We start from the raw sequence: 23748 nt of genomic DNA on the forward strand, positions 1-23748 counted from the left end.
TAGGGTTGACGTGCACCACTGCTGACCGCTGCCCTATACTGCAGCAGTCCTTCAGCGGTATAGGGACTGACGCACAGTCTGCTAAACACTAACACACAACCTGCTTGGTCCACAAAAGTTTTTATAAGGACTGGTAACTTGGTATAGGGTGCTACGGTACATAGGCCTGAGTGCGTTACAGTCTGCTGTTCTGTAAGGACCGCTATCGGTCCACAATACATAGGGTTGCCGTGCACTACTGCTGACCGCTGCCCTATACTGCAGCAGTCCTTCATTGGTATAGGGACTGACGTACAGTCTGCTAATCACTAACACACAACCTGCTTGGTCCACAAAAGTTCTTATAAGGACTGGTAACTTGGTATAGGGTGCTACGGTACATAGGCCTGAGTGCGTTACAGTCTGCTGTTCTGTAAGGACCGCTATCGGTCCACAATACATAGGGTTGCCGTGCACTACTGCTGACCGCTGCCCTATACTGCAGCAGTCCTTCAGCGGTATAGGGACTGACGCACAGTCTGCTAAACACTAACACACAACCTGCTTGGTCCACAAAAGTTCTTATAAGGACTGGTAACTTGGTATAGGGTGCTACGGTACATAGGCTTGAGTGCGGTACAGTCTGCTGTTCTGTAAGGACCGCTATCGGTCCACAATAGATAGGGTTGACGTGCACCACTGCTGACCGCTGCCCTATACTGCAGCAGTCCTTCAGCGGTATAGGGACTGACGTACAGTCTGCTAAACACTAATACACAACCTGCTTGGTCCACAAAAGTTCTTATAAGGACTGGTAACTTGGTATAGGGTGCTACGGTACATAGGCTTGAGTGCGGTACAGTCTGCTGTTCTGTAAGGACCGCTATAGGTCCACAATAGATAGGGTTGACGTGCACCACTGCTGACCGCTCACCTATACTGCAGCAGTCCTTCAGCGGTATAGGGACTAAGAGTTTTGTCACAGGGTCATTTAAAAAATGACATGCAGAGGAAGAGGCAGGCCCTTCCGCAGGGGTGGTAGGGGTAGGGCAGGAGCAACAGGCTTGAGCCAAAGTGGGAAGTTGCAGAAGGTGCGTTCAATTACTTTAAAGGATGCACCAGACTTGGTTGAGTGGCTCGCTCAGCCTTACTCTTCTGCACCCTCCTCATCCTCTCGATCTGCACCCTCTTCTTCACTCTCTGCTATGTGCACCCCCAAAGACACTACCACCAACAACACGACCACCACCACCACCACCACATACCTTCCGCTTGAGTCACTGGAATTATTTTCCGATCCATATCAAGAGGACATTTCTGATGCGCAGCCACTCTTGGTATTGGATCAGGAAGAGGAGGTAGCAACAAGCGCTACTCAGCAGTCTGACGCCAGTACCCAGATCAGCCCAAGGAGGAGGTTGGTCCCCGGTGTTGCTGCCTACTCTACTTATAGCGGTGGGGAAGGTGACGTTGATGATGACGTGTCTAGTGATGTCACGTGGGTGCCCACAAGAGAGGAAGAGGAGGGGAGTTCAGAGGGAGATATGGACCAGCAGATAGGGAGGAGAAGCAGCAATGACTTACATTGCACAGCAGGGACAAAGCAGACTGCAAATGTATCAGGAGCGAGTCATCGACCATGTACGGTCACATCTGGCGCTCCCAGGACACCGGCACATGGCTCCGCAGTGTGGGCTTTTTTTAACGTGTCCGCTGCTGACAATAGCGTTGCCATCTGCAATCTTTGCAGTCAACGCGTTAGTCGCGGTAAGCCCAATACTCACCTAGGGACGACCGCCTTAAGAAGGCACATGAGCAGCCATCACCGAGCCCAGTGGGAGCAACGGAACACACAAAGCCACACTGCAGGCTCTCACCGTCCAGCCTCGTCTTCTACTTCTCCTTCTCCTCTCTCCTCACAATTGTCCTCCACTCCACCTTCCATCACGCCAAGCTCACATTTTTCTGCAAAAAGGCAGGCTTCCGTGGGCCTAATGTTTGAGCGTAAAAAAATGATGACGCCGGATAACCCTCTTGCCCAACGGTTGGCGGCTGGCTTGTCAGAACTCATAGCCCGCCAACTACTGCCATATAAACTGGTGGACTCGGAGGCCTTTCGCAAATTTGTGGCCATTGGAACACCACAATGGAAGGTCCCAGGAAGGAAGTATTTCTCAGAGAAGGGCATCCCAGAGCTATATGGCCATGTTCAGCGGCAAGTGAATGTATCTCTGGCACACAGTGTCGGTGCCAAGATACATCTGACCACAGACACGTGGTCTAGCAAACACGGGCAGGGAAGGTATATCAGTTTTACTGCCCACTGGGTGAACCTTCTGACGGCCGTCAAGCATGTAACCCGTGGCACCCGTGTAGATTTGGTTTTACCGCCACGGATTGCATGCAGGCCTGACTCTTCTTCTCCTCCTCCTACTCCATCCTCCTCCCTCTCCTCCTCAGCTGCCTCCTCCTTTTCCGCTGCTAGCGTCTCTTCCACTGCACCGCCCAAGCTCCCCAGAACCTATTCCACATGCCAGGTGAGACGTTGCCATGCCGTGCTGCGTCTGTTGTGCCTGGAAGCAAAGAGCCACACTGGCCCGGCACTCCTTTCAGCTTTGCGTTCACAGGCAGATGAGTGGCTAACACCGCTCAATTTGACAGTTGGTAAAGTGGTGTGTGACAACGGTGCCAATCTGCTTAGCGCATTGAAACAGGGCAAAATCACGCACGTGCCGTGCATGGCACACGTCTTAAACTTGGTCGTGCAGCGATTCCTTGTCAAATACCCTGGGGTCCAGGACATCTTGCGGCAGGCAAGGAAAATCTCGGCCCATTTCAGAAGATCTTACACGGCCATGGCTCGCCTTGCTGACATTCAGCGGCGACACCATCTGCCGGTCAGACGTCTTATTTGCGATTGCCCGACGCGATGGAACTCAACCTTCTATATGCTTGATAGGCTGCTCCAGCAGAAACGTGCAGTTAACGTCTACCTGTATGAACTCTGCGAAAGAAACGGTTCTGGGGAGCTGGGTTTTTTTTCACCGCGCCAGTGGCTGCTCATGCGCGACACATGCAGACTTCTGCGGCCATTTGAGGAGATCACCAAACTGGTCAGTCGCAGCCATGGCGCCATCAGTGACATGGTACCTTATGCCTTCTTTCTGGAGCGTGCATTGCGTCGTGTCATTGATCAGGCTGTGGAGGAGCAGGAGCGGGAAGATGAGGAAGTCGCAATGCTGGATGAATTCCCAGGGGGGGCTACTCTATCTGAGACAAGTCAACAACAGGAGTCTGATGAGGAGTCAGAGGAGGATGGTGCCGGGGCGGATGAGCAGGAGCAAGAAGAGCATGCTTTAAACCTTTCTGGGATCCCTGTTGTGCGAGGATGGGGAGAGGAGAATGAAGAGGACGACATTATCCTGGATGATGAGCAGGAGCCAGGCCACCACACCGCTTCCACTTTAGTGCAAATGGGGGCCTTCATGCTCCAGTGTTTTAATAGGGACCCCCGTATAAAAAGCATGAGGGTCAAGGACCAGTACTGGGTGGCAACGTACTTAGACCCCCGGTACAAACACAAAATGGCGGAAATGTTACCGCCGTCGCAGAGGGCTGTCAGAATGCAGCACTTCCAGGCCTTGCTTCGAGAAATGCTGCATTCTGCTTTTGCGTGCGCTGGCAGAGGAGCAATTCCCACTCCCAGAGAAGGATTTGCGGGTACCAATCCAACAGCGCCTGCAAGAAGAGGCCGGTTTGAAGATGTGTTGGTGACTTCGGATATGAGGTCATTCTTTCAGCCGACCCATCGACAGGTGTCATCCGGATCCAGCATCAGGGAACGCCTAGACCGTCAGGTGTCCGACTACATTGGGTTAACGGCCGATGTGGACGCTCTGAGGAGTGATGAACCCCTAGACTACTGGGTGGGCAGGCTTGACCTCTGGCCAGAGCTTGCCCAATTTGCAATCGAACTGTTGGCTTGCCCCTCATCCAGTGTCCTGTCCGAAAGGACGTTCAGCGCAGCAGGGGGGATTGTGACCGATAAGCGTACTCGCCTAGCTCACCACAGTGTTAACTACCTCACATTTCTAAAAATGAATGAGGCATGGATCTCGGAGGAATTCAACACATGTGATCAGTAGACCATGTATATGTCTATAAACAATTTTTGGAATCAAGCACACAGACCTTCTTAATTCATTTGGCTCACTTCCCTGACCCAAAAAAGCACACCGTACTATATGCCCCTACCCTCCTCTTTGAAGAGGTTGAGCGGTGTCATATTTCTACTGGGGCTGCTTATTATGAGGGGTTCCCACCATCCCTGTGCTGTGCTGACTTCCTCCTGGGTGTTCTTATTATGAGGGGCTCCCACCATCCCTGTGCTGTGCTGACTTCCTCCTGGGGGTTCTTATTATGAGGGGATCACACCATCCCTGTGCTGTGCTGACTTCCTCCTGGGGCTGCTTACGGTGCTGCTGTCAGCGCTGTATGTCACGGAGCTGCTGTCAGCGCTGTATGTCACGGAGCTGCTGTCAGCGCTGTATGTCACGGAGCTGCTGTCAGCGCTGTATGTCACGGAGCTGCTGTCAGCGCTGTATGTCACGGAGCTGCTGTCAGCGCTGTATGTCACGGAGCTGCTGTCAGCGCTGTATGTCACGGAGCTGCTGTCAGCGCTGTATGTCACGGAGCTGCTGTCAGCGCTGTATGTCACGGAGCTGCTGTCAGCGCTGTATGTCACGGTGCTGCTGTCAGCGCTGTATGTCACGGAGCTGCTGTCAGCGCTGTATGTCACGGAGCTGCTGTCAGTGCTGTATGTCACGGAGCTGCTGTCAGCGCTGTATGTCACGGAGCTGCTGTCAGCGCTGTATGTCACGGAGCTGCTGTCAGCGCTGTATGTCACGGTGCTGCTGTCAGCGCTGTATGTCACGGAGCTGCTGTCAGCGCTGTATGTCACGGAGCTGCTGTCAGCGCTGTATGTCACGGAGCTGCTGTCAGCGCTGTATGTCACGGAGCTGCTGTCAGCGCTGTATGTCACGGAGCTGCTGTCAGCGCTGTATGTCACGGAGCTGCTGTCAGCGCTGTATGTCACGGAGCTGCTGTCAGCGCTGTATGTCACGGAGCTGCTGTCAGCGCTGTATGTCACGGAGCTGCTGTCAGCGCTGTATGTCACGGAGCTGCTGTCAGCGCTGTATGTCACGGAGCTGCTGTCAGCGCTGTATGTCACGGAGCTGCTGTCAGCGCTGTATGTCACGGTGCTGCTGTCAGCGCTGTATGTCACGGAGCTGCTGTCAGCGCTGTATGTCACGGAGCTGCTGTCAGTGCTGTATGTCACGGAGCTGCTGTCAGCGCTGTATGTCACGGAGCTGCTGTCAGCGCTGTATGTCACGGAGCTGCTGTCAGCGCTGTATGTCACGGTGCTGCTGTCAGCGCTGTATGTCACGGAGCTGCTGTCAGCGCTGTATGTCACGGAGCTGCTGTCAGCGCTGTATGTCACGGAGCTGCTGTCAGCGCTGTATGTCACGGAGCTGCTGTCAGCGCTGTATGTCACGGAGCTGCTGTCAGCGCTGTATGTCACGGTGCTGATGTCAGTGCTCTGTATTACGGTGCTGCTGTCAGTGCTCTGTATCTCCTGCACCCTCTTGTTTGCCTACCCTGGTCCCTGACCTTCCCTCTCCTCCATTGCCTTCATTAGCTCCATAGTCCTGAATTGTCAGAACAATTTCCCAAATAAAAAAAAAATGCTTGTAGTTATCGATCCCAAATTCACCTCATACATGTATTATGCTATTGTCCAGGTGGTGGGACTACGTGCTACCCCCTAATAATTACCCCGTGGCCGCAAATTCGACCTAAAGGTTTGCGAAATTCGCCTCCCATTGAAGTCAATGGAGCCCGCGGCGAACGGTCGTTTTCGCGAACGTTTGTGTCCGTTCGCGTTTCGCGTTCGCGAAACGTCCCGTCGGAAGTTCGTCCATCACTAGTCTTGGAGACATTAAGATACTAAGACCCATATCGTGGGTCTGGCACATATACATACCCTACTCACATTGGGTATTCGTGGTTAGCGCAGTTCTTTCTTTTTTCCATTCACATCTAGCATAGTGGGAGCGAACGCTTTGTGGCTTGCTTTTCCTGTGACATGCATAAGGCAGCCCATTGATTTTAATTGGCTGTGCTATATGTGGCTTATGGGACATTTTGGCATTTTGTGGGTTGCGTGTTTTTTACTGTGTGTTTTGCAGCATTTGCCACTCATTTTTTACCTGGTAAAATGTGTGTTTGCTTCTATGTTTGGTGTGCCGTTAACATGCGCTCAAAACATGCGCTCCTACTATGCTAGATGTGAATGGGGCCTGTAAGTGAAATTGGTGCGGTAACACGAGAACAATGAGGCTCCATTCACATCTGTGCATTTCCTAGCAGGTGGATGGGCTGCCCTATGTGTGATGAGTAAAAATGCTCCAAAATGCCTCGCCCCTTCACTATAAAAAAAAAAAAAAAATGCAAATTCCCACTATGCAGAATTGTGAGCAGGACTTGACAGCTGAGTGTTTCTGTCCACTCCTTCCTATGTAATTGTAAAAATATGGTCGTACACTATAAAATCTGATTGTATATGGTGTATTTAGTGAGAAGGGTGTTCACTAATTGATTGCATTTCATTTAAAAAATGTGCAGCTGGGAATGGGAGGGTGGATGATGCAGAGTATATGATAATCAGCTGGTCAATTCCTTCCTGTGTCATGACCTACAGTCTGTAAGGAAGTAAGACAGAAGCAATAGATATGTTTGGAAACACCGTTAGAGGACAGTAATGTAAGTGTCTGTAAATTTTATGGAAAGCTTTAATATTTTTGCAAATATAGTACACAAATGCTATATTGGTACATAGGGGAGCTGAAATAAAATTAAAAAAAAAGAAGGAGGCGAACAAAGGTGAACTTAGCCTTTAAACTTTACTTGAAACGGCTATTCTCTACTATGTTCAGAAATTAAAGAATGACTCATTCATTAGTTTGACTTTCTCCACTTCCTCTGCTGTAAGAAGGGGATGGCTTACAGATGTAAACACATACTGTTTACATCATGTATGTAATCACTGTGATTGGTCTCTCTTTGCCCAATAACAGTAATCCTAAAGGTGCAGAGCCACTTTGATCAGCTCTTTACATAGTGTCTGCGAACGCAGTTGTCCAAGGGTGGCTCAGTTTACCAAATTAACAGATACATTTGCCACCTGAGAACGATTTCCAAAGTGATATTTTAAAAAAAGTTCTCCAGATATGGACAACCACCACTCTTTTTTTTTTACAAAAATACAGTAGTTTAAACAATCCCTCCTCCAATTCACTGTGCTATTGCAGAATGTGTCCAATGCTCTACTGCCTTGATGGGTTAATTCTCTGATATTTACTGTATATAGTGAAGACAGAGTAGTTACATGTGTGGATCACATTTCCACTTCTACTTCATCACATTGTGGTTGTATTTCTCCTTTCTCAAAGCAAAGTATTGCTACCTGCTGTGAAGGTGGACTTTCTGCAGATGGCCGTTCCTGATGTTCCAGCACTGGTTGTGATATCTCTGGCTCATATGTCACATTCCTTTCTTCTTCTGGTTTCTGAAAAAACAGAATTTGGTTTGCTAAGTAACTTGGAGTGGCAGCCATGAGATCCACCAGGTAATAATTCTATTGCATCCTCTGCACATCACCATGACACTTGACTTCAAGCTCAAAGACTTAGGTGATGTATCATTCTCTGAAGTCTTCATTAGAATGCACAGCAGTTCAAGGCATAGGACTTGCTTACAGCTTTCAACTTGTGAATGATTATGATAGCAAAAACAGATGTTCAAGATGAAGAATTCTTTCATTATTATGATGTATAAAATTAAAACCCATATATTGACCCATAGTGGTCATCAATGAAGTATCAGATTTCAGAAGTGATAGCCCTTGTACACATTGTTGGACATTCCGATGGACAATGTCCAATAGGACTGTGTTGTCGGATATTCCGACAGTGTGTGGGCTCCATCGGACTGTTTCCATCGGAGTATCCGACAGACCAAGTTTTCCAGCTGGGCTATAAAATTTTCCGGCAACATTATCCGATCGGATTTTGTACGATCATGTGTAGAGAATTCCGACCGGACAAAGTGCCACGCATGCTCAGATCAAATTCCTACATCAAAGCTATTGGCTACTAGCCTGAACGTAGTCCCGTCCTAACGAAATAACGTCATCACGTTAAGTATGATCGCAGTTTCTGACAACTTTGTCCGACTGTGTGTATGCAACAGTTTCGGACAAAATCCATCGGATTTGGTTGTCGGAATGTCCCACCGTGTGTGCAAGGGCATAGACAATCCATGATGAAGAAACACAGAGACTGTCACTACCGATGTCTCCCAAAAATGCTGGCTGTCATGATGATTTGGTGCTACTAATGCATCTTAAAGTTGTTCTAAAGGCTCAAGGTTTTTTACCTTACAGTGGTGGTTAAGCCATTCTAACATGTATAAACCATCAGCACTGCCTCCTATTGTAGAATTCCCCTCTGTGTGCGATTTATAAAAATAAACGCTGTAAATACCTAATTTCAGAGCGGCGATCGCGATCACATGACCGGCCAGATCTCTCCTTTCCTCCTCTGACAGATGCAGCGGGAGGGGCCGAGATTCCCCCATTGACGCCACTCGGGAGGAAGGAGAAGAGAGCCGACCAGTCACGTGTTCGCGATTTCGGCTCTAAAATTAGATATTTGCAGCATTTATTTTTATAAATCACACACAGAGGGGGATACTGCAATAGCCCCATCTCAATCCAATGATGTGCATGAGAGCAGCTCTCTCCTCACTGGCTCACACAGCTGTCAATCACAGCCAGTGAGCCAATGAGGAGAGACAAGGGAAGGGGGGTGAGCCGCACTATGTGTGAATAAACAGCTTGAGTGCCCCCATAGCAAGAGGCCTGCTATTGGGGGCACTCAGCAGGGGGGGGGGGGAGCCAGGACTGTCGGTGGAGGACCCAAAAAGAAGAGGATTGCAGCTGCTCTGTGCAAAACTATTACACAGAGAAGGTAGGTATAACATGATTGTTATTTAAAAAAAAAAAATCTTTCCTTTACAATAATTTTAAATCATTTACTAGGAAAAAGTATTAGTAGAATAGTAGAGTAGTAGAATTCTGACTTCATTTGCTACATACTTTAAAAAGAACTGAACAATGCACTAAAGCCTGGTTTAGGTACAGTGCTCAGTCTGTCTTAAGCTGGGTATACACATATCAAACCACCTGCTGATCCAGTCGAATTTCGGACTCTGTATACCTTTCTCTGTGCAACATAACAACCAGCTTCTGTCGAATGATTCTTCTGAAAAACCATGATTCGATCAGCGCATGCACTGATCTGTGTAACTATCTGGCAGCCGGGGGAGTCCCGCTGTCAGAATACAATAGTGCATCGGGTAAGAATCACACGTCTACATCGCTTGTGTGGATACGGGAATTTGACAGTTTTTTTTCTTCGTTCAAAATGAATGGAAAAAAACTCTGTGTATACCCTGCTTTAGGCTGGCCATACACTAATCAAATTTCGAACAGTGTGCAGCAGTCCCTGCTCTACAGGACAACATTTATTGATCAACAGGTGCAGCCACTGATCCGTCACTGTCAGGAAACCTGGTCCTAGTGGCAAAAAACTTGGATGGTTTTTCCGACGGAATTCCGCTCAAGCTTGGCTTGCATACACACGGTCACACAAAAGTTCGCTAAACTTTCGACCGTCAAGAACGCGGTGACATACAACTCTATGACGAGCCGAGAAAATGAAGTTAAATGCTTCCGAGCATGCGTCGAATTGTTTCCAAGCATGCGTAGGAATTGTGCGCGTCAGAAGTTGTACAGAAAATCGGAATTTCCGATCGGAACTTTTTGCCAACTGAAAAATTGAGAACCTGCTCTCAATTTTTTGTTGGCGGGAATTCGGCCAGCAAAAGTCTGATGGAGTATACACACGGTCACATTTTCCGACCAAAAGCTCTCATCAGTTTTTTGCTGGCCGAATTTCCGATCGTGTGTATGGGTTCACACTGCTCTGACATGGAAGTCGGACTTCAATGAACGGAATGTGACTTTGATCCCACCATACCAGTCCCTTTGAGTCTGGGTATGAATCTTGAGGGTGGAATCCCACACCAAAAAAAAAAAAAAACACAACAGCGTGGGCTCCACCCCAAAATACTTACCAGACCCTTATCCGAGCAAGCAGCCCGGCAGAGGTCTGGGCCATACCAGGCCACATGCCCTCAATATGGGGGGTGGGTGCTTTGGGGCAGGGAAGGGTTCTGTGCCCTCCACCCCAAAGAACCTTGTCCCCATGTTGATAGGGACAAGGGCCTTTTCCCAACAACCCTGGGCGGTGGTTGTGGGGGTCTGTGGGCAGGGGGCTTATCGGAATCTGGTAGTCCCCTTTAACAAGAGGGCCCCCATGTGAATGAGTAGGAGTACAGTGTATCCCTACTCATTCACCCAAAAAAGTGTAAAAAATACACAGGTTTTTAACAAAGTCCTTTATTAAAAATTAAGAATGCTCCAACGTGTCTTCTTTCACAGATGAGGTCTTTTCCCGTCAGTCTTCTCCCTCCGGTGATGTCTTCTTCCTTCAGTTCTAGCGCTGGGAGAAGACATCAGTGAGGGAGAAGAACTGGCAGAAGAACCAGAGGAAGAAGAAACTAGAGGAAGACATCAGTGGGGGGGGGGGGGTAGAAGAACCCAGATGAAGAAGACATCACCGGAGGGAGAAGAACCAGAAGGAGAAGACATCGCCGGAGAAAGAAGACGCGTTGGAGCTATGAAGGGGACATCCATTTTTATTACTGTAAAGGACTTTGTCAATAACTTACCCCATACTCATGCACATAGGAGAGGAGGGCCGGGATATGGGTGCTTCCAGATTCCGATAAACCCCCTGCCTGCAGACCCCCCACTGCCCAGGGTTGTCGGGAAGAGGCCCTTGTTCCTATCAATGTGGTGCAAGGTGCTTTGGGGTGGGAGGGTTCAGTGCCCATGTTGCATGGGCATGTGGCCTGGTGTGGTCTTGGGGGGGAAGGGCGCTCGCTCATCCCCCCACTTTCCTGAGCAGCCGGGCTGCGTGCTCAGATAAGGGTCTGGTGGTGGGGGGGGGGGTTTCCCTCAAAATCCATACCAAACTGAAGGGCCTGGTATGGTCTTGGGGGGACCCCGTGCCTTTTTTCTTTTATTATTTTGGCGCGGGTTTCCCTTCAAAATCCTCAGAGCACAAGTCGCAATTCACAAGTCGGATCAGTTAAGATTATGATCCGGCTTTGATCCGAGTTTAATGATAATGAATGGGTTGAAAATAGACCATAGTCGAACCAAAGTAGTGCAGGAACCTTTTTTAAAGTCGGACCAACTTGTGTCAGACCAGTTAAGACGGCTCTCATAGGGAACCATTGATTTATACAAATCAGAGCATATGTCACACCAGTGTGAACCGGACCTAAGGGTCTAACATAAAAACAGATTTGATTCTGGCAGTATGTGCACAATAATTTTTGTTTAATTACATAATTAGATAAAACCCAGTGTTTAATATTTGCCTGGACTTTTCATTTAAAGTGATCATATGGCCACTTTAAAAAATGCTAAACCGGCAGCAGACAATGGACACAGACTAGAGGTGCCTGCATGCACAGGCATATATTAATGTCATAAGAGTTTCAAAACCCGTTAAACACTATTATGTAAACCCCGTGACTTCATCATCCTCCCATGACTATTGGCCTATTACTAAGTTGGGTTGAAGGACATCAGTCAAGAACAGGAGCCGAGATGGGTAGGTCAACCATAGCAGCTAGTCAATAACGTCAGGATAACCAAAAGTTTCAGGAATCCCTGGAAACTCTAAGGCCGCGTACACACGGGCGGACTGTTCGCCCAACTTTGTACGTCAAACAATCCGACAAACAGTCCGCTCAAAATTTGCATGAACGGACTTGACCACACACGATGAACGAACAGTCCGCTGAAAGCGTGCGCGATGACGTGAACGGCACGTACGACGGGACAAGAAATACAACGTCCAATAGACTGCAATGCAACCTTCGCCGTGTAAATCCTTTCTGAGCATGCGCGAAACTTAGTTTGTCGAACAAGCCTACACACGAGCGGACTGTCCGCTGAAACCAAGTTTCAGCGGACTGTCTTACGGAAATTCCGAAAAACTTTGTTCGTCAGACTGTCCGCTGAAACTGTCCACTGAAGCCCACACACGAGCGGACTGTCCGCTGAAACACTGTTCAGCGGACAAAGTTGGGCGAACAGTCCGCCCGTGTGTACGCGGCCTAAGGCCGCGTACACACGGGCGGATTGTCTGGCCAACTAAGTTCGTCAGACAATCCGACAGACAGTCCGTTCAAAATTTGCATGAACAGACTTGACCACACACGATGAGCAGACAGTCCGCTGAAAGCTTGCGCGATGACGTGTGGCACGTACGACGGGACGAAAAATTTGACGTCCAATACACTGCAATGCAACCTTCGCCGTGTAAATCCTTTCTGAGCATGCGCCAAACTTAGTCTGTCGAACTAGCCTACTCACGAGCGGACTGTCTGCTGAAACCAAGTTTGGACGGACTGTCTTACGGAAATTCCGTAAGGCCGCGTACACACGGGCGGACTGTTCGCCCAACCTTGTTCGGCAAACAGTTTCATCAAACAGTCCGCTCAAAATTTGCATGAGCGGACTTGCCCACACACGAGCGGACTGTTTGACGAACAAGGTTGGGCAAACAGTTCGCTCAACTTTTGAAATGAACGGACTCGCCCACGTAAGGCGGAGGCAAATCCGCCCATTTCGAGCGCGTGTACAGGTAGGCGGGGCCCGCGAAGGAGACGTCGCGGGCTCCGCCGCCTGGAATGGGCTTAAAGGGGAACCCCAACGCCGAAAAAAATCGGCGTGGGGGTTCCCCCCAAGTCCACACCAGACCCTTGTCCGAGCACGCTACCCGGCCGGCCAGGAAAGGGGGGCGAGCGAGCGCGCCCCCCCTCCTGAGCCGTACCAGGCCGCGTGCCCTCAACATGGGGGGTGCCTTGGGGAAGGGGGGGCCGCGCGGCCCCCCCACCCCCAAAGCACCTTGTCCCCATGTTGATGAGGACAAGGGCCTCTTCCCGACAACCCTGGCCGTTGGTTGTCGGGGTCTGCGGGCGGGGGGCTTATCGGAATCCGGGAGCCCCCTTTAAGAAGGGGGCCCCCGGATACCGGCCCCCCACCCTATGTGAATGAGTATGGGGTACAATGTACCCCTACCCATTCACCTGTGAACTAAAGTACAATAAAAAACACAACACAGAGAAAAAATATTTTATTGCACAGCTCCGGGGGTCTTCCGTCTTCGGGGGTCTTCTCGCCGGACTCCTCCGCTATGTGTGTGTAGCTCTTTTGCTAGCGGAGGAGTCCGGCTTTCTTCCTCCCCGCCGCCGGCCTCTTCTCCCGACTTCGGGGGTCTTGTCCCCCTCTTCGGTTCTTCTGCCGGGCCACCGCGCCTGGTCCGGTGGCCCGGTCTTCTGTCGCCGTCTTCCGTTCTTCTGTCGCCGCCTTCGGTTCTTCTGCCGGGCCACCGCGCCTTCTTGTAGCTCTTTTACAGGCGGTGGCCCGGTCTTCTGTCGCCGCCGCCGCCTTCCGTTCTTGTTCTTCTTCTTGTTCTTCTTCTTCTCCTGGAGATGTTGACTCGACGAGCTCTCCGGCCGGAATGCCAGGGACACGCTCCGCTGCCACTTATATAGTGACAATGGGGCGGTGTCACATGGTATATGTCACATGGGTTGGTCACATGGGTTGATGTCACATGGGGACTATGACATCGTAAGGGGGCGGGGTCACCATGTGACCAACCCATGTGACATATACCATGTGACACCGCCCCATTGTCACTATATAAGTGACCGCACAGCGCGGCTCTGGCATTCCGGCCGGAGAGCTCGTCGAGTCAACATCTCCAGGAGAAGAAGAAGAACAAGAAGAAGAACAAGAACGGAAGGCGGCGGCGGCGACAGAAGACCGGGCCACCGCCTGTAAAAGAGCTACAAGAAGGCGCGGTGGCCCGGCAGAAGAACCGAAGGCGGCGACAGAAGAACGGAAGACGGCGACAGAAGACCGGGCCACCGGACCAGGCGCGGTGGCCCGGCAGAAGAACCGAAGAGGGGGACAAGACCCCCGAAGTCGGGAGAAGAGGCCGGCGGCGGGGAGGAAGAAAGCCGGACTCCTCCGCTAGCAAAAGAGCTACACACACATAGCGGAGGAGTCCGGCGAGAAGACCCCCGAAGACGGAAGACCCCCGGAGCTGTGCAATAAAATATTTTTTCTCTGTGTTGTGTTTTTTATTGTACTTTAGTTCACAGGTGAATGGGTAGGGGTACATTGTACCCCATACTCATTCACATAGGGTGGGGGGCCGGTATCCGGGGGCCCCCTTCTTAAAGGGGGCTCCCGGATTCCGATAAGCCCCCCGCCCGCAGACCCCGACAACCAACGGCCAGGGTTGTCGGGAAGAGGCCCTTGTCCTCATCAACATGGGGACAAGGTGCTTTGGGGGTGGGGGGGCCGCGCGGCCCCCCCTTCCCCAAGGCACCCCCCATGTTGAGGGCACGCGGCCTGGTACGGCTCAGGAGGGGGGGCGCGCTCGCTCGCCCCCCTTTCCTGGCCGGCCGGGTAGCGTGCTCGGACAAGGGTCTGGTGTGGACTTGGGGGGAACCCCCACGCCGATTTTTTTCGGCGTTGGGGTTCCCCTTTAAGCCCATTCCAGGCGGCGGAGCCCGCGACGTCTCCTTCGCGGGCCCCGCCTACCTGTACACGCGCTCGAAATGGGCGGACTTTCCGAGCGGGAACAGTCCGCTCATTTCGAAAGTACAGCGGACAAGCCCACACACGGGCGGACTGTTCGCTCAAACACAGTTTCAGCGGACAGTTTTTCGGAATTTCCGAAAGACTTTGTCCGTCCAACTGTCCGCTGAAACTGTCCGCTGAAAGCCCACACACGAGCGGACTGTCCGCCCAAACACTGTTCAGCGGACAAGGTTGGGCGAACAGTCCGCCCGTGTGTACGCGGCCTAAGACTTTGTTCGTCAGACAATCCGCTGAAAAAGTCCGCTGAAGCCCACACACGAGCGGATTGTCCGCTGAAACACTGTTCAGCGGACTAAGTTGGGCAGACAATCCGCCCGTGTGTACGCGGCCTAAGTGTCATCTTGGCAACAACCCATTATTCCCCAAACCCAGGATTTTCTATAATGCAAACTTAATCAACGATGTGATCAGGCTATGGCCAGACTCTCTACCACCTCCTTCTCCTCCGTTTCTAGTCATTGACTGCCCATCTTAGTTTCGGCCTAAGATCAAGTATGAAATATGCATAATGGAGAATGATGGGTTTGGAGGCTCCCAGGGCACTCTGCAAGGTACCTCTGAGTGCTTTCTTTAAATTTTCTACACATCTGATTTACCACTTTTAGGGAGACCATATAATCAGGTTGATTTACTAAAATTGGAGAGTGCAAAATCTGGTGCAGCTGTGCTTGGTAGCCAATCAGCTTCTAACTTCATCTTGTTCAATTAACCACTTGCCGACCAGCGCACGACGATGTACGTCGACAGAATGGCACGGGCAGGCAAATGGGCGTACATGTACGTCCCTTTAAATTTGCCACCCTGCCATCGGGAGCGCGTCGCCGCCGGCGTGCTCCCGCGCTGGTCGGGACCCCCGTGAGTCCGGTCGCGGGACCCGCGGACTCGATCGCCGCGGGCATCCCCGCGGTCGTCTCACGGAGCGGCCGAATGGAGAAGTGCCGTTGTAAACAACATTTCTCCATTCTGCCTAGCAACTAGTGACGCTGATCTCTGCTCCATGTGATTGGAGCAGAGATCAGTGTTCACTAAATGAAAGCCCAACCCCCCCACAGTTAGTAACACGCCCATAGGAACACTTAACCCCTACACTGCCACCCACTGGTTAACCCCTTCACTGCCAGTGTCATTTACACAGGAATCACTGCATTTATATAGCAGTGATTACTGTATAAATGACAATGGTCCCAAAAATGTGTAAAAAATGTCCGATGGGTCCCCCACAATGTCGCAGTCACAATAAAAATCGCTGATTTTACTAGTAAAAAAAAATAATAAAAAATTATTAATAAAAATGCTATAAAACTATCCCTATTTTGGAAACGCTATAACTTTTGCGCAAACCAATCAATAATCGCTTATTGCGATTTTTTTTACCAAAAATATGTATAGAAGAATACGTATCGGCCTAAACTGAGGGAAAAAAATGTTTTTTTTATATATTTTTGGGGGATATTTATTATAACAAAAAGTAAAAAATAATGCGTTTTTTCTCAAAATTGTCGCTCTATTTTTGTTTATAGCGCAAAAAATAAAAACCGCAGGGGTGATCAAATACCACCAAAAGAAAGCTCTATTTGTGGGAAAAAAAGGACGTCAATTTTGTTTGGGAGCCACGTCGCACGACCGCGCAATTGTCAGTTAAAGCGACGCAGTGCCGAATCGCAAAAAGTGGTCTGGTCTTTGACCAGCAAATTGGTCCGGTCTGAAAGTGGTTAAGCTTTAACATAAAAACCTGGAAGCTGATTGGTTTCTATGCACAGCTGCACCAGATTTTGCACTCTCCAATTTTAGTATCAACCTCATTGACTAAGACAATTAGGTTAAAGTTGTTTTTTAAGCTTTGATGGGCCATGACACATTGTGGTTTGTACATTCTTACTAAATACAGTCCCATGTTTTTAGGATATGGATGAACTTACCCCAAATGTGATGCTATAGTTAAGGCCCAAAACACTCTCCATCAACTGTTTAATCATCATATCTGATTCTGTATGTGTCTGTGGAGAATACAGTGATGCAATTATTTCATCCACCGACCTAGCCGTGGTTTTAATCGGTGGCATCATGTATGCGGTATGTATGCTCTCTGCAATTTTCTGAGTGGTTTCATCAGGTTCATGGTTTTCACATACAGTTTCTTCATAGAGTTGCTCTTGCAACAGCACACTAGGAGTCAAATTGCCACCATCAACATTTTCCTGGTCTGGTGTGGCCAACGGTTTAATTTTCTTTAAAACTTTTTTCTTTTTCTTCTTTGCACTTCTTGCTCTTTTCTCCGAGTCATCGCTGTACTCATAGTCAGAGCTTGAAGAAGAATTACTGTCATCACTGCTTTTGCTGGACCTCTTATCAACAACGGCCTTCCTCATCTCGCTGGAGGGAACTTGTGTCACCTTCTGTTTTCGTGTCACCTTCTTCTGGACCAATGTGGGCTTCACAGAACTGCGTGGCTTGGAGGAAATCTGAGGCATGGTAGACCTAAGCTTTGCAGGTGGTTTTGGTCGTTGGAAAATTGATATAGGCTTGGTGGTTCCAACCATTGATGCAATAGCAGGTCTCTCTACTCTATGGTTAGTCTTCTCATAATGTTTATGGATAAATGATGATTGATCACATTGCAGATATTTTTCTTCTTGTAACTCTTGTGTGGCATCTCTTGAGCAAGGCACTGAACTTTTTACTGATCCACCAACTTTCTGATGTTTTCTCTCAGTACTGTCATCCATAGAGTCTTGAGGCAGATCGGAGGCTGATGGAGATTGGCAAGTGGGTTGAGCCAGTCTGCCTGTGACCTTAGATCTTGGGCGTGAGGTAGAATAAAGCTGTTTAAATTGGGATAAAGTAGGATCGAGCATTAGAGACAGGGGCGAGCTACTCCTGAAATCCACTGTGTCCTGCTTGACAGTCCTCTGAGGAGGCTTAAGCAATCTTTCCAGCTCTTTCTTGATTCTCAACTCCTCTGCATAATTGAGTCTCAAATGCAAATGCCCTCTTCCGTCTGACATCTCTTCTATCTCTTCCTGTATAATAAATTAACAAAAGCATTAGCTTTCTTCTACCAGCCTTGCTTTTCATTTTCAGAAGCATGACTCGGTATTTGGAAATAATCTACTGGTAGATGCTTCCTAAATACGCAATTTAATGCACTGTTAAATCTAATTTTCCTTGCAGTTACTGCTGATCATCTCATAGAAACCTGCCCTGTTGGGATAATCCTATTCATTCTGCATTAATTCCAGTCACAGATTTCTCAATTTAGTAGGTCAATCTTATTTCACTATTTGTGAATAATTTTAACGGCCTTATTGCTCACTTGGATGGGCATTTGTAAAGACTGATTTACCGAAGAAGCACAGCATATCTGTAAATTCACACATATTTACTACAAAATATCTTAAACTGAGCCTACAAGTACAGAGAAACTTGCTGCTGGCTTCTATGTTAACTATGTGGATGATCAGAAAATAGAATCATACATGCATATAGAAAGCCTGACCTAAAAATTTGAAATATGGAGACGGACACTGCTGACCTTTCCTTTAAGAAAATCCTAGTTACCTGGCTGTCATCTGAAGAAACTTACAGTACACACTGATTATGCTCTTTATAAGAGCTTTGTTGAATCATCAACAAAGATGTTTATTGTGTGGCATTGTCAGTATATGATGTCACTTTCTTCAGATCATGCGTTTGTAATGGTAACAAGCCGGACAAACCTCCAGAAGGGGCTGTACAAACTCTACTTAGACTGCCTGACTGTCATGCTTGCTTAAAGTAGAAATGCTGTATAGCCCTTTCATGACTAAGCCTATTTTCGGCATTTGGTGTTTACAAGTTAAAATCCATATTTTTTGCTAGAAAATTACTTGGAACCCCCAAACATTATATATATTTTTTTAGCAGAGACTCTAGAGAATAAAACGGCGATTGTTGCAATATTTTATGTCACACGGTATTTGCGCAGCGGTGTTTTAAACGCAACTTTTTGGGAAAAGGGACACTTTCATGAATTAAAAAAAAAAAACAGTAAAATTAGCCCAATTTTTTTGAATAATGTGAAAGATAATGTTACGCCGAGTAAATAGATACCAAACATGTCACACTTTATAATCGCACGCACTTGTGGATTGACCACAAAGTACGGTACCTAAAAATCTCAATAGGCGACGCTTTAAAAAATGTTTACGGTTACCAGGTTAGTGTTACAGAGGAGGTCTAGTGCTAGAATTATTGCTCTCGCTCTGACGATCGCGGCGATACCTCACATGTGTGATTTGAACACCGTTTACATACGCGGGCGCGACTTCTGTATGCGTTTCCTTTGCTTCGCGAGCTTGCGGGGACGGTGGGCGCTTTAAAATTATTATTTTTTTTTTTTTTTTTTTTTTAATGACTAAATTGTTTTAAAAAAAAATAAAAATTTTGATCACTTTTATTGCTGTCACAAGGAATGTAAACATCCCTTGTGACAGTAATAGGTGGTGACAGGTACTCTTTATGGAGGGATCGGGGGTCTAAAAGACCCCCCACCCCTCCTTTACACTTCAATGTATTCAGATCGCTGAAAACGGCGATTCTGAATACCGTATATTTTTTTTAAACCAGCGCCATTGGTAGCCGAGTAAACGGGAAGTGACGTCATGACGTCGCTTCCGTGTTTACTATGAGGAGACTGGAACGAAGCCGATTACGGCTTCGTTCCAGTTCCTCCCCAGTGGCCGGAGGCAGCGCAACTTGAATCGGTGCTCCCGATCGAACGGGAGCACCGGTAACAGCGGCGGGAGGCGGCGGGAGGGGGGGACGTCCCCTCCCGCTCCTCCGGCATAACAGCCGAGTGGCTTTTAGCCGCAACGGCTGTTATGGCTGGAAAGCCAATCGCCTGCTGAAGAAAACGGTACCGGGATGATGCCTGCAGGTGCGGGCATCATCCCGGTATACCAGCCGGAAGCCGAGTACGCAGGTCTGCGTACGCTCGGTGGGAAAGGGATAGGAAAAACCCTATTTTCATTTTGGATAGAGTAAGGGGAGGTCAGAACCCTCTGTCAGTTTATTTTTGCTTTCTGTCTCCTATTGGGGAGATTTCCTTTCATTTCCTGTCCCATAGCCAAAACATAAAGTGAGAGGAAAGTCCCGCAATTTAAAGGAATCCCTTGGGGATCCCCAGGTCACCAGAACTAGTGTTCCCATTGGAAAGTTCCCTCTCTATTACTTTTCTGGGGACAACCCAACATTTGGGATTTTCTTTTACTTTCATTTTCTAAGATAATGGTAAACAGGACAAACAGAGAATGTGGATCTCCCTATCGGTGGATCTCTCTTTTCCTGCTGCACAGCCAGGATCTCTCATCACTCCGTGGATTTCTGTTTCTGTCTGACAAATAATGCTCTCACGGTGGCCATCCTCGTGGACCTATCTGGCACATGCTTCATCTGGTTTGTGGCAGAGAGGTGTTTCTTTTGAATAAAACCCCACCTTTTACCACCCCTTGAGATTGGGAGTTTGTCACCCTCCTCAAATATGGGGTCACGTTCCGTATTTCCAGACTCATGCAAGGGTTGAAACCTGAGACGCAGACCTCTTTACCTGCCGGACTGGATATATAACATACACTGCTATTGATGGTCTGGTTACAGTACAGTCCACACTAAATGAGCCCTTGAAGAAGGAATTATTTTTCTGAAACATATCGGGATTCCTGAATTTATATGTGAATGTTGGGTCCATCACTCTATGACCAACCTTCTGATTCAGTATCTAGATGTACACTGTAAACTTATGACCATTACTATTTACATTCTTACCATATGTATAACTGTTTATTAATAGCATTTTGTAATTTTTGCATTTACGCCTTATACTTTCCTACTTGACTATACATCCCTAGCCCGTAAAATCCCTGGGGCATTCTTCCACTGTTTTGATCTCCTTAACGGGAACATAGACAGCAATAAAACCTGACAAATGTTCTACTCTCTCTCCACTCTAACCAAAAACAAAAAAAATGTTGCCTTTAGTTATACTTTAAATACTTCTTAAAGGTGAAATCAAGCCTTACCTTGTGCGGTTGTACAGGCTCCTCTTCTATAATGGCATTGTCTACTCTGATTTTCCTGCACACTCTGAGCTTCTCACAGTGTACATTATAAGCCACAGCAGGTCAGATAAAGCCTGCCTCATTCCCTGGCTGGAGAACCTCCAGCATCATCTAGGCCAGGGGTCTACAAACTTTGTGTCAGTGGGAATAGAATGCATGTATGTACATATATTTTACATTGGTGTCTGCAGGAATATAATGGACGTATGTACATATATTTTACATTGGTGTCAGTGGGAATATAATGGACGTATGTACATATATTTTACATTGGTGTCACTGGGAATATAATGGACGTCTGTACATATATTTTACATTGGTGTCAGTGGGAATATAATGGACGTATGTACATATATTTTACATTGGTGTCAGCGGGAATATAATGGACGTATGTACATATATTTTACATTGGTGTCAGCAGGAATATAATGGACGTATGTACATATATTTTACATTGGTGTCTGCAGGAATATAATGGACGTATGTACATATATTTTACATTGGTGTCAGCAGGAATATAATGGACGTATGTACATATATTTTACATTGGTGTCAGCGGGAATATAATGGACGTATGTACATATATTTTACATTGGTGTCAGCAGGAATATAATGGACGTATGTACATATATTTTACATTGGTGTCAGCAGGAATATAATGGACGTATGTACATATATTTTACATTGGTGTCAGCGGGAATATAATGGACGTATGTACATATATTTTACATTGGTGTCAGTGGGAATATAATGGACGTCTGTACATATATTTTACATTGGTGTCAGCGGGAATATAATGGACGTCTGTACATATATTTTACATTGGTGTCAGCGGGAATATAATGGACGTATGTACATATATTTTACATTGGTGTCAGTGGGAATATAATGGACGTATGTACATATATTTTACATTGGTGTCAGCGGGAATATAATGGACGTATGTACATATATTTTACATTGGTGTCAGTGGGAATATAATGGACGTATGTACATATATTTTACATTGGTGTCAGCGGGAATATAATGGACGTATGTACATATATTTTACATTGGTGTCAGCGGGAATATAATGGACGTATGTACATATATTTTACATTGTTGTCAGTGGGAATATAATGGACGTCTGTACATATATTTTACATTAGTGTCAGCGGGAATATAATGGACGTATGTACATATATTTTACATTGGTGTCAGCAGGAATATAATGGACGTATGTACATATATTTTACATTGGTGTCAGTGGGAATATAATGGACGTCTGTACATATATTTTACATTAGTGTCAGCGGGAATATAATGGACGTATGTACATATATTTTACATTGGTGTCAGCAGGAATATAATGGACGTATGTACATATATTTTACATTGGTGTCAGTGGGAATATAATGGACGTCTGTACATATATTTTACATTAGTGTCAGCGGGAATATAATGGACGTCTGTACATATATTTTACATTGGTGTCAGCAGGAATATAATGGACGTATGTACATATATTTTACATTGGTGTCAGTGGGAATATAATGGACGTATGTACATATATTTTACATTGGTGTCAGCAGGAATATAATGGACGTATGTACATATATTTTACATTGGTGTCAGTGGGAATATAATGGACGTATGTACATATATTTTACATTAGTGTCAGCGGGAATATAATGGACGTATGTACATATATTTTACATTGGTGTCAGCGGGAATATAATGGACGTATGTACATATATTTTACATTGGTGTCAGCGGGAATATAATGGACGTATGTACATATATTTTACATTGGTGTCAGCATGAATATAATGGACGTATGTACATATATTTTACATTGGTGTCAGTGGGAATATAATGGACGTATGTACATATATTTTACATTGGTGTCAGTGGGAATATAATGGACGTCTGTACATATATTTTACATTGGTGTCAGCGGGAATATAATGGACGTATGTACATATATTTTACATTGGTGTCAGCGGGAATATAATGGACGTATGTAGATATATTTTACATTGGTGTCAGCGGGAATATAATGGACGTATGTACATATATTTTACATTGGTGTCAGTGGGAATATAATGGACGTCTGTACATATATTTTACATTGGTGTCAGCAGGAATATAATGGACGTCTGTACATATATTTTACATTGGTGTCAGCAGGAATATAATGGACGTATGTACATATATTTTACATTGGTGTCAGCAGGAATATAATGGACGTATGTAGATATATTTTACATTGGTGTCAGCGGGAATATAATGGACGTATGTACATATATTTTACATTGGTGTCAGTGGGAATATAATGGACGTATGTACATATATTTTACATTGGTGTCAGCAGGAATATAATGGACGTATGTACATATATTTTACATTGGTGTCAGTGGGAATATAATGGACGTATGTACATATATTTTACATTGGTGTCAGCAGGAATATAATGGACGTATGTACATATATTTTACATTGGTGTCAGTGGGAATATAATGGACGTATGTACATATATTTTACATTGGTGTCAGCGGGAATATAATGGACGTCTGTACATATATTTTACATTGGTGTCAGCAGGAATATAATGGACGTCTGTACATATATTTTACATTGGTGTCAGCGGGAATATAATGGACGTATGTACATATATTTTACATTGGTGTCAGCGGGAATATAATGGACGTATGTACATATATTTTACATTGGTGTCAGTGGGAATATAATGGACGT

The 23748-nt window shown here is 46.8% G+C and overlaps 1 protein-coding gene across 1 annotated transcript in view; it reads right to left on the reverse strand.

The window, feature by feature from the left end:
• TTC6 (tetratricopeptide repeat domain 6) overlaps nucleotides 1-23748 on the reverse strand; it is a 308030-nt gene that overhangs the window by 278953 nt on the left and 5329 nt on the right. The window contains exons 2-3 of the mRNA XM_077464674.1: nucleotides 16837-17937; nucleotides 7505-7606 (exon numbers count right to left, since the gene is read on the reverse strand). Of these exons, the coding sequence (XP_077320800.1) occupies nucleotides 7505-7606; nucleotides 16837-17922 (1188 nt within the window). The 5' untranslated portion in view covers nucleotides 17923-17937. The remainder of the gene's footprint in view (nucleotides 1-7504; nucleotides 7607-16836; nucleotides 17938-23748) is intronic.

Source organism: Lithobates pipiens, unplaced genomic scaffold (genome assembly GCF_037356315.1).
Source record: "Lithobates pipiens isolate NorthernLeopardFrog02 unplaced genomic scaffold, aLitPip1_a1.2 Scaffold_30, whole genome shotgun sequence".
NCBI classification, from domain to species: Eukaryota; Metazoa; Chordata; class Amphibia; order Anura; family Ranidae; genus Lithobates; species Lithobates pipiens.